This window comes from Thamnophis elegans, chromosome Z, assembly GCF_009769535.1.
Source record: "Thamnophis elegans isolate rThaEle1 chromosome Z, rThaEle1.pri, whole genome shotgun sequence".
Taxonomy (NCBI): Eukaryota; Metazoa; Chordata; class Lepidosauria; order Squamata; family Colubridae; genus Thamnophis; species Thamnophis elegans.
The window spans coordinates 19,593,251-19,605,297 of NC_045558.1; the positions used below are offsets into that span (position 1 = coordinate 19,593,251).

The following is a 12,047-nucleotide window of genomic DNA, read 5'->3' on the forward strand; positions in this document are numbered from 1 at the left end:
GCGCACAAACACACACACACACACACACACACACACAAACCTCCACCAGCCTACAAGTAGTCCAGCAAAATGCTGTCAGCATAATGGCTGCAAAGTAAGAAATCCAGCGGGGCAGGGAATAAGTCAATGAGTCCAGAAAACAAAGGAACATGACAATAGTTTCAGGAAGCAAAGGAACAAGGCAATTAATCCAGGGAGCAAGATATAAAGGAAGAGGTCCAGGGACTCCAAACATCGGCAATGGCACACAAAACTCCATGAATTCAGTGTTTGTTCCCAACAAACACCCCTCCTCACAGCATGACCTTAAGTTTCAATCCCCAGGTGTGCCTTGTCAAGAGGACCAGGGTGCTCTCCTCCAGAGTTGTCAGGTTGGCCTATGCTGTTCCCACCTACTCTCCACTCTCCATGTTGGGGGAATCAAGAGGGGGTGGGTCTTGCTCATTGCCTGAGCTCCTTCGCTCCTCATTTCCACTGCTTGCCCTCTGTCATCCTGCCGCCGCCCCCCATTCCTCCCTCCTAGCAAGACATCCCACTCCTGAGGGGCCCTGGCCTGCCTCCTTCCCACATTCCTCTGAAGCCAATCTCCCTTGGCTCCAGCTCCAGTTCATATTCCTCTGTGGTTTCAGCCCCAATGGGGGACATGACAGATAGTTAATTTTGCTTGCTCTGCATCTAAGACACGGGTGTCAAAATGGTAGCCTTTGAGCTGGATGCGTCACGTGCAGGCCATCCCCACCCCAGCTCCATGCAGGGAAAAATTGTCATGATATGTCATGTGATGGCAATGTGACATGGCGAGTTTCACACCGATGATCTAGGAGATTACTAATGTGATGTCAGTCTCTTCTGCCTTTCTTCCCTATATACTCCTAGTATGAAAACAGTTGTCTAGGAGCTAGGCTTTTCCTACCCTTATAAAATATTTCCTGCAAATAAATATTTGTTTTGTTATAGCTATGAAATGTGCTTCACTACTTTTCCCTTAGGCTAAGTTCCCATTCTCAGGAATGCTCACTCATTTATACAAAGATCTTCAACCTTCAGTTCACTGAGGACCATGATCTGTTCTCCATCATACCAGGGGAAATAATAATAGATTAAATAACAGCAAGATTGGTTCTTGAAAGTTAAGAAACAGGGAAGTAGATCTGATTACCTGTAGATATAGCAGACTCTCTTTCACTTAATATGTTCAACAAGGCCAAGCCAGCTTACATGGGGGATACTTTAATTTGGATATCTACAAAGATTAAGTGTTTAGACTTCATGGTCCAAAGAAGCTTTTCAAACCCAAAGGTCTTTTCCTTACTATTATTTTACACTGCCTATCAAATAATGAAGATAAGTTCTTATCATCAAAGATAATAAGGTGTTTGGAGGCTAAGTCATAGAATGAATAGCTACTGGAACTAGGTATGTTTAGCCTAATGAGCAGAAGGCTTAGTAGAGAACCTTACACTTGAAGAGCTGTCACCAGGAAAGGGCGTTGATTTATTTTCCACAGCACTTGAGGGCGGGACAAGACGCAATGGGTGGAAGCTCATTTACAAGAGATCCAAACTTGAACTAAGGAGAAATTTCCTGACATTAACAACAGTTAAACAATGGAACAGCTTGTCTCTCTGAGTTGTAGGTGTTCTATTGTTGGAGGTTTCCAAGAAAAGATTGGACAAACATTGGAAGTATAAGGATTCTGCCTTGGGCAGGAAATTGGACTAGAAGACCTCCAAGATCCCTTCCAGCCCTATGAGTCTATGGTTCTATAAGGTATGTAGTATCATTGTTGCAGTAAAAGAGCAATAAAGGTAGGTTTTATATCATCACAGCTTAGATTGGATGATATTAAAGGAACACACTATAAATCCCTTCCAAATAAATACCCTGCAATTGATATGGTGTCAACTGTTGAATTACATTCTTCACTCCAAAGTATTAGCATCTTATTAGTTACTAGAGATGTAGATTTGATAGCTGTGGCAGATCCCCCACTGTCCAGTTCTCCTTGCCCAAAACACAACTAATAATAATGTGCTAGGCACTATGGTAACAAAGGATTTTCTACTCAAGACTGAGTGAATATATTTGTGGCTCATAAGATCTAAGAGCTATTGCATGTATATCTCTTCTTTTATAATAACACACCGTACAACCTTCCAATGCAAGTATCAAGTTTATTTTCATTTATTTTATCTTTATTCCAAAATAGCATCAAGTAAGTAAGACCTGTCATGATTAATCATTTGCCAAGCTTATTTTTAAAATTATTTTATTCTTAGCTTGTGTAAATTCATAAAAAGAGTAAACTTCAAATGTATTTAAACACATTGTTTAACTGATAAAATGCTTTGCTTTCATCTGCAGTTTTATATTACACAACTTAGGGAATTTGTTTTTAAGACTGGTCTAAAGTTTCCAGGAAGTAGGTTTATAATCAGAGGACAGAATAATTTTCAAAAGAACATTGTAAATATAAAAATCAAACCAGACAATAGCTGAACCAAAATAAGTCTCTAAGCTCAGAACAGAATCAAATTGCAGAGTAAAACAGGAGATCAACTTATCCAAGTTGGCCAAAATACAGGTACATACAACAGAATATAATGTGCTTCTGTTAGGTTTCTGATACAGATCAAAATTCCAATTTACTTGTATGCGTTGATACAAGAAAACTTAGAGAAAAAGTTTAATTTTATATAGAAATAAATATATTTAATTTATTGATACATTATATTTTTCATATTTTGTTTTCCATGAAATTGTTATTTAATAATCAGCATATTGATTCAGGGATAGTCTATTTAAATTTATTTAGCCCAGAACTAGATAGTCCTTTTTCAATCTGAGGTCATATTTGACCTTTGTTGTGACCACGTTCAAAAGGGTAGGCAAGACATGTCAAAAAGGTAGACAGAGATGGGGGGGAAATTAAAAGCAATCATCATTAAATATTTAAAGAGATTTTAAAAATCAATTCAGTGTCTACTTATGGCAACAAATTGCATCACTAAGTATTAGTAGTAGTGGGGGAGTGGCTTGCACAAACAGCAAAGAATATTATTTATGGTCCTACATATTCTCTCATTCACTGACTTTCCATTGACTGAATTTTGAACTACTAGAAGTCTTTCTATTGACTATTGATGAGGCTAGCTGTGTCTTGATGGACAAAAAGAGTCATAAAGTAAGGTATTAAAAGGAAAAAGCTCTTTGACCATCACAAGTTACTGCCATGGCATGGGGCTACTTGGCTTGGGTTCATCAAAAATGTATGTCAAAGGATCAGTGCAACATTCAGTATAAAAAATGTAAAACTAGAACTGTTGATAATGTGGCAGTTAACTTTACCAAGAATGATGATGTTGATAATACCTTTACAACAGTGGTGAAATTCAACTTTTTTTTACTACCAGTTCTGTGGGTGTGGCTTAGTGGGCATGGCAGGGAAAGGATACTGCAAAATCTCCATTCCCACCCCACTTCAGGGGAAGGATACTGCAAAATCTCCATACTCTCCCCACTCCAGGGGAAGGATACTGCAAAATCTCCATACTCTCCCCACTCCAGGGGAAGGATACTGCAAAATCTCCATTCCTTCCCCACCCCAGGGGAAGGATACTGCAAAATCCCCATTCCCTCCCCACTCCTGGGGGAAGGACACTACAAAATATCCATTCCCTCCCCATTTCTGGGGTAAGGATATTGCAATTCTCCATTCTCACCTCGCTCTGGGCCAGCTGGTTCTCTGAACTACTGAACTACTCAAAATTTCCGCTACCGGTTCTCCAGAACCTGTCAGAACCTGCTGAATTTCACCCCTGGTTTACAATTAAATATTAATTCACTGACGACAGCAGGATTACATTGGACTTCTGAAAATAAAGTTTTAGCTTTCGCTATTTTGTGAACAGATATTGTAGGTTAAATGTTTAGAACCTCATGAAAATGGGAGCATTTTCCTTCTTCCTCAATATTAGAATGGAGTCCATGGATTGTTTATCAAAACAACTAGAATGGTGGGTGTGTCATTCATCATAATAGTAAACAGCCATTTTGTAGAATAAGCAAAGCATCAAAGCATACAAACTATTAAGGAAGCTACAATATTGTTTTGCAAAAGCAAGGGAAAAAAACTATTAACAAAGTACAGATGAGTTCTAATTCATTGTCCCTTGGCTTCATAGAGATAATGAGATAGAACGAAATTAACAGAAGAAGAAGAAAACCACAATTTTCATATGATAGGTATAACTTTTTAATACCAGCGACTTATTTTCCAGATGTCTGCTCACTAAGCAAAGCCACACTTTACAATAAGCCTCTGTTGCTCTTTAGCACACATATTTCCCAAAATTACTTTAAATATGCAACGCACAGCTTTAACCTTGCCTATGTTTTCTCAGGAATAAACTGCAGAGAGTGCTAATTTAGCAATTATGAGGAAAGATTCAACTCATTGGTTTGTATTATGAAGCAGGTTAACAGCTGGATTTTCACAGCGTGTTAACCCACTGCTAACTTATACGGATGTCATTTAAGGAAAACAAAGAAAGAACTTGATGCACTAGTTATAAAATATGCATTACTCTTAGTCCAGTAAATGTATAAGTATTGCACGCTCAGGGACTGGCTAGAGATGAAGAGTAAGACAAGCTGGGATGGAGTCTACCATTTTGTCTGACTCTGGTGCCAAATTTGACATGGATGAGCTCTGAGAATATACAGTCAAAGATAGTGCAAAAGGCTGACAAGATAATGGTATTGAGCTAGCACAGCTCACAGTGTAATGGGCTGAGAGTCATTGAGGTGAGTATTTGATTGTATACAGTTTTCTTGGACGTCAGAGACGGAATCTTCTCTAAATGAGAAAGTGTCTATGAGCATCTTCAGATGTGCTGAGTTTGAGATTGCACTCAAGAAGGAAATGAGCTATAGGATCCATATGGTTACCACACACAAATGAAAAACGTTTGTAGTTTCGCTGTCTATGTCTGCCAACTGTAACAACTGTTTGAAAAGTATTTCAAACAAATTTATAATTTGATGTGTATGAATAGAGATTTATGCTCTGGCTGGCCTAGAAAATGAAGTGTATTCTAGACACAAGCAATTTTCTTCCCCACCCTCCCCGCCTGATTTAATTTAAAAAAAAACCATACTTTCTGTGACCTGTACTAATATATTTGTCCCTCATTCGCTGTATGTCAACAATGTTGTTCAGAAGGATGTAGGGGATTGTAATGTAATTCCATGTTCATCATCACATATCACTTGAGGGACACTTTTCTTCCTTATGCTACTAAGATTTCTGTGCAATAGTTGTGTTTGTTTGGATCAAATGCTCCATTATGGATTTTTTTTTTTTTTTTTTTTTTGGCATGGAGGAAAAAGAATCTGCTATTTATTTACTTTTAGTCTTTTTTTCTCTCTTTGAAAAGTGTTCAAAGGTGATAAAGTAAAGCTGCAATAACCCATATTACTTCCAGAGCCACAACTGATGCCAAATACTACTGTATGATTGACACACATGATAATTACTGAACTGCAATTAGTTAAATAATTTTAATTTAATTTAAATTAACTTCAAATCTATCTATCTGGTTAGCTTTCACTGCTACCCATAAAAATTGCCCACCCATGATTTAACACCACCAGAATTGTTATTTGTTGCACCAAGTGTTGATTTGTCAAGTTCAAAGGAAATGATACAGTTGTTCAGAAGGAAAAAAATCTTGAATTTAAGACTCTCAAAAATCAGAGGAAAAAACACTTATCTCCCAGAATTATATATACTCCAGGAATCCTAGGTTTTAGTGTAATCCTAATCCTTACCCTAAATTTAATTCTAAATTAAATAAAGTGAATGCATTAATATACTTTTACATCATTTTTGTGACTTTTATGACATTAATGCACCTTGCAGAACCTCCAGTAGAAACTTTTTTTAAAAAAAAAGCAAATTCACTTCAATCCAAGAGAAGGTTAAAAATGAATTATTTAAAGAGTCTCAGGAATCTGTTGTCAGTCTGGGTATCCTTGAGCAGGATAACTCTCCAAAACTAAAACTAAAAGAAACCAAATTTGGAATGATGGTTTTAAAAGTGGTCCAGTTGTGAAAGAGAAAATAATTCCAGGAAAAAAAATATATTCCCCCAGGGAATTCTTATGGAAGAGGCAATTGGTCAGCACTCAGAATGCTACTGGAATTCTCCATTCTAAGTTTCCTGCCTTCCTTCTGGACACATGATCAAAAATGGAATCAATGCAATCCATCTGTTTCCATCTGCACATAGAAGTGCAGATCAATTCAACACAAGGGAGACCATAAATGCACAAAAAACATAATAACAGGTGCAACACATACAATACAATACAATACCATACCAGAGTTGGAAGGGACCTTGGAGGTCTTTTAGTCCAACCCCCTTCCTAGGCAGGAAACCCTATACCGTTTCAGACAAATGGCTATCAACATCTTCTTAAAGACTTCCAGTGTTTGAGCATTCACAACTTCTAGAGGCAAGCTGTTCCACTGATTAATTGTTCTAACTGTCAGGAAATGTCTCCTCAGTTCTAAGTTGCCTCTCTCCTTGATTAGTTTCCACCATTGCTTCTTGTTCTGCCCTCAGGTGCCTTGGAGAATATCTTGCCTCCCTCTTCTTTGTGGCATTCCCTGAGATATTGGAACACTGCTATCATGTCTCCCCTAGTCCTTCTTTTCATTAAACAGACATACCCAGTTCCTGCAACCGTTCTTCATATGTTTTAGTCTCCAGATTTCTAGTAGATTTCGGGGCCATAATCATCTTTCTTACTCTTCTCTGCACTCTTTCTAGCATCTCCACATCTTTTCTACATCATGGTGACCAAAACTGAATGCAAGTGTAACCTTACCAAGGCATTATAAAGTGATATTAACACTTCACGTGATCTTGATTTTGTTCCTCTGTTTATGCAGCCTAGAACTGTGTTGTCTTTTTTGGTAGCTGCCTCTCACACAAAATCAAATGCAGACGCCTCCTATAGCAGGGTGTCAAGCTTGATTTCATTAGGATTGTGTTTGACCTCCGAGGGCCGGATGGGCATAGCTAGGGTAACCAACTTGATGTTCTGCAGCCATCTGCCAGGGAAAATGGACCCTGGGAGGGCCACGTGCAGTCCTCCTGAGCTCCATTTTCCCAGGCAGAGGCAATGTGGGCCGGTCCTTCGCTGTTGCCAGGACAACCCCGAGGGCCAGATTTAAGCGCCTTAAGTTTGATACCCCTGTTCTATAGCCTTTTCTGCTGATGGAGCTAGAAAAATATTATAGGAGCCATGCTCCGCATGCTTTTGCTAACTCGTTGAACCTGGGAAAGGAAACAACTAACAACAAATTAACTTCTTGATTCTGGGGCGAGCATTCATCAACAGAGCTTGATTTTAGATACTGATCTTGGTGGATGTTATAGGGGACTTTTCAGACAGGAAATTATCACCTGCAGTGGCGTAGCTTCCACTAGGACCAATTCTTTCATTCCAATTCTGTGCCTTACATTCCTGATGTGTAACACAACCAACGAAACTGCCAGTCAAATATCAGTCTGCATACTATACTCTCATTGGGCCTGAAAAAAAATAGAAGTTTGATCCTGTCACCCTTTGCTAAATGCATTAAGTATCAATTGGGCTGTTGGGAGGTGATGCAGGGAGTCATCTGCCATGGGTGATTCAGACACTCAAGAAATCAGCAGGCTGGATTCCCTAATTTCATTATTGTGGTGCTTTAGTCCTTCAGAGCAGACAGCAATTCTGCTTTCCAAATGGGATGGTCACAATCTCAGTTCCGTATTTACTCTTTCTTGTCTTATATGAACTTGCTACCAGGCCAATATGAAACTCCAGAGTAGCATTTCTCAGCTTTAGCAACTTTTAAAATGTCTGGATTTCAACGTCCATTATTTCTCAAGAATTGAATTATCAAGGTTGAGAAACACTGCTCTGGATTCATTGTATCCCCCCATTGCCACCCATCAGCCCCTTCATCCGCTCCTTCCCTCTAGCGAAGCAGGAAGGCGGGCACGCCCTCTGCTCTTCCTCCCTCTCCTCTTCCTCCGTGTTTCTCTAAACCAGTGTTTTTCAACCTTTTTTGTGCAAAGGCACACTTTTTTCATGAAAAAAATCACGAGGCACACCACCATTAGAAAATGTTAAAACAATTTAACTCTGTGCCTATATTGACTATATATAAAGTGTTTTTCCCACGGCACACCTTACACTATGTCACGGCACACTAGTGTGCCACGGCACAGTGGTTGAAAAACACTGCTCTAAACATTTCTACTCCAGGTCTACAGTAACGTCTTGGAACTAGACCGTTTCTTTCAATCTCGAGTGTTTAATTGAGAATAACTGCCAGGGTTTACCGTTTTTATTGTTTCACATTGTTTATTGTTGTATTGTTTCAACTTTCATTCTTCTATCCGCCTGGGCGCTGCCCTTCCCTAACTGAGGAAGCGCTAAGGAAATGTGTGGCATTTCTCTCCGCAGAGCCCACCAGGAGTGTGAGTGTGGGTGAGAGGGGGTGGGGAGAAGAGAAATGTGCGCGGTGTCGCTTCGCCTTATCCTTGCTGTTTATGCTGACACAAACAGAATATTGCGCTCACCCTCCACAGTGATCCGCCACCTCAGTTGCCATCGCGGACGATATTCGTGATTATTTGAAGGAACGGGAGAGAAGCAGCTACGAAGTGGGCAAGCGGAGGGAAGTGCTCAGTGGCGAGCATCGGAGGAAGGTTCGTGAGCAGAACACGCCCGATCCCCGCGGGCCATAAGGCGCCGCCGGTGAGTTAGGAGGCGGAGGAGAGACTTAAGGGAACAAACCTGAGGCAGGTGTGAGGTGCTGGAAAATTGCCAACGTACAAGGTGTAGGCGGCGGTTCCTCCCTCACAGTACAAAGCTTCTGCCCTGGGGGTTTGATGAGGAGGGGGGAGCGTTAAAGAGAACTACGAGCGAGCAATTGGCGAGGCTGCGAAGAGGCTGTGCGTTTTCAGGCTCGGGGTCAAAACTGGAGGCGTAACCTAGGGGCGGATACCGCTGAACTGGGCTTGACAAGGAAAAAGTGGAAGGAGGACAAAGCGCAAACAGCGCACAAGCTTGAGGCCAGGCTGTTAATGCCCACGATCGTCGAGGTCGCTGTGGGGCGCACTGAGCTCTGAGTGGCTGACAGGAGGCAGCGCATCCGTTGGGGAAAGCCAGACGGGCGCCAAAGATCTATTGGATGGCGAGAGTCTTGAAGATGCTGCACTAGAGTCGATCTTGCACACTCTTAACCACGGTGGGAGCGGGGCTAAGGGGAAGAGACGCTCAGACCCTCCAGGTACGCGTCTGTTTTGACACCTTTGGAGAGCCGCGCGGAGATTGAGAGCTCGGATAAACCCCATAGCTGGCCCGGACTTTTTTCTGTGTGCACTGTGTAGCCATCTTACACCTGGAGGGGAAAGGAGATGACCCGCCGAAGGGCCACAGGGACGCCCTGAAGTCCCCGGGGTGCTCGGCTGGCAGAGTAGGTGGGCGTGTTGGGTTGACGGCAGTCAGCCAAGGCGAGATCTGGGAGCAGGTTACCCGCGTCTTCAGACGGGCGCTTCAAGCCGTGCCAGCCTCACTTCGCTTACCTGCTGCGCGAAGACCCCTGCTTCTTCGGAGGCGGTCAAATAGCGGAGCAGGAGAAGGCGGCTCCTCACCGCCGGCGCACTCCTGCCCGCCTCCTCTTGCTTCGGCTTCGTGCGTCCGTCGATCCCTCCCTCTCTGTCTCCGAGCCTCCCCACCCCTTTCTCCTTTTCCACCCATTCACCCTTCGAGTAGATTTCGGGGCTTTGGTGAATGTGGATTCTTGTTTCGGGGGGGGGGGGGCGGACGGACGTGGGGGCGGGGAAGGGGTGGGGACTCGGGGCTTTGGAAATAGCGTCGGGTCCTCTCTTATTGCCACTGATTTGAGCTTCTTCTCCTTAGGCTGCACGAAGGAGCCGCTTGGCACTTCTGCCAGCGTTCCCACCGCCGCTGCCAGTCCGCTTGGATCAGCGCAGGCAGAGGCGGCGTCCCATCGCCCAGGGGCTTTGGGACCGCAAGCCCCCAGCCGCGTCTGCAGGGCGCACGAGGCGTCAAGTCAGTCGCGAGCGAGCGAGTCGAGCGCGCGCCGGGTCCGGGCACTGGGCAAGTCTCGAGCTCCCCCCGAGGGCAGATCCGTCTCCCTTCGAGGGGATCGCCAGGGTGGAAGGTCTTGCGCCCCTCCTTCCGCGTCTGGCGAGACGATCGGGAGGTGAAGAGGGCAAGAGGGAGGGGAAGAGAAGTTGGGGGGAAAGTCGCCTCTTGCCTTACCAACTGCTTTCTATTCCTCCTCAGCGCTATAGGCAGGCGCCCTGCTGAGCCTTTCCCTGGGAGAGTTGTGCAACTGGCTTAGGAGAAGAAAGCGGCGAGGATTTCCGCGCGCTTCGTCCATCTGTGCCGCGGGTGTGACTTCCTTGTTAGTTTTTCCGCTGTTTGCTCCCCCCCCCTAATGTTAACCTCTATTTGAACATGGCAAGGACAGTATCTCCTGGAAATGGATTCAGTCTGGGAAAAAGCACAGGAAACCAGAGCTAAATGACAGGATGCGGGAGACTTAAGGAGATAGTCGAGAGAGAAAAAAGGAGAGAGACAGAGAGACAGAGAGGAGAGAGAGGGAGAGAGAGAGAGAGAGAGAGAGCGCCTACTGCAATCGACGAGACTTCTGGTGCTACTACTACAATTGTTGTCGGCTGAATCAGTTTTCTGTTTCTTTTTAACTGCCCGTGCTGAAGGAGGATTTAAGATCTGAGAGGAATTGCCTGGAGAGATTGGATAATCTTGTTCCCTTTCTTCAAACCTCCCGTATCCAGAGCAGAAGATGGCCTGGGGTCTACTTTTCCACTGTGCAGCCCTGATAGTCGCCCTTGGCAGGGCTTTGAAGAGTGGTAAGTGACTCAAGATCACTTTCAGGTGCATCCAGGTTGCAGTCTGCAAGTTGGAAGCCCCTTTGCCTGAGATGATGATGATAAGCCAACCATGAAACAGGTTTTAACTGTACTGGCTAGAAGGAAAGGTTGATGGATAACATGCTGGGTATTCATCTAGAATTACACCTAATCAACACGCTTAGTCTGTCAGCCCTTCCTTTTTGGCTCCATGCTCTAATGCAATATGTAACACTGGGCTTACGGCTTTCGCATAATAGCCAATCATTTTAATGTTTCCTTCCCTTGGCAGTTGCACAAGATTGTCCATAAAAATGAAACAGATGAGTATTTCAAATACCCAAGTATTGTTTACTTCTAAGGAAATGAAAGCTAAGGGAGATAGGCATATATGGCTATATAACCATCTTTGCTAACTATGCAGGTACAATTTCCCTTGTTTATACTTATAAAATGACAAAAAAAGGCTTGAGTTTACAGAATTCTTGTCTCAATGCAAGGAATATAAAGCTTTCTTCTTCACAAGCAACAATTTTAAGAAAGATTTCCCTCAAATAGTCTTTGTAACTGGCCTTGGGGCAATGCTTGATAGCAGCAGCTTCAAAACAACATGGATTTCTGGCACAATAGTGGTCCAGCATCTGGAATATCTCATTATATTATGCATTTTTTAAAATGTTTTTACTTTAGGAGTGGCTGGCATGCATGGAGTAGGGAAATCACCTGGGTTTTTCCTCTCAGAACCAAGTCTGAGCAGTTATTAGCTAATTACTAAATATTAACTTCTCGCTTGACTAGGATTTCAATCAAAGTAATTAAATGAAGGGACATCCTCCTCTGTACTTCGGGTGGTATATTGTTTTAATAAGCGATTGCATGTAGTGTTTGTGTCTTACAGGAACAGATTTAAATCATATGTTATGAAGGAAATTAATCTTTTTCCAATATAAGGAAGTTGGCTAATTCGGTCAAAACTCACAAGTTCCCTTGTTTGCTTCTTGAGTAACATTACAGTAGGATCTGGAAATCAGTTTCCAGGGAAGCATTTGTACCTTGGGTTCCGTTTCAGATCGACAGTGA

The 12,047-nt window shown here is 42.9% G+C and overlaps 1 protein-coding gene across 1 annotated transcript in view; it reads left to right on the top strand.

Moving 5' to 3' along the window:
- Positions 1-9,952: 9,952 nt before the first annotated feature.
- The window catches only part of NRP1 (neuropilin 1), a 161,585-nt gene continuing 159,490 nt past the window's right edge, over positions 9,953-12,047 (top strand). Inside the window, exons 1-2 of the mRNA XM_032237863.1 lie at positions 9,953-10,140; positions 10,378-10,967. Coding sequence (XP_032093754.1) covers positions 10,901-10,967 — 67 coding nt within the window. The 5' untranslated portion in view covers positions 9,953-10,140; positions 10,378-10,900. The remainder of the gene's footprint in view (positions 10,141-10,377; positions 10,968-12,047) is intronic.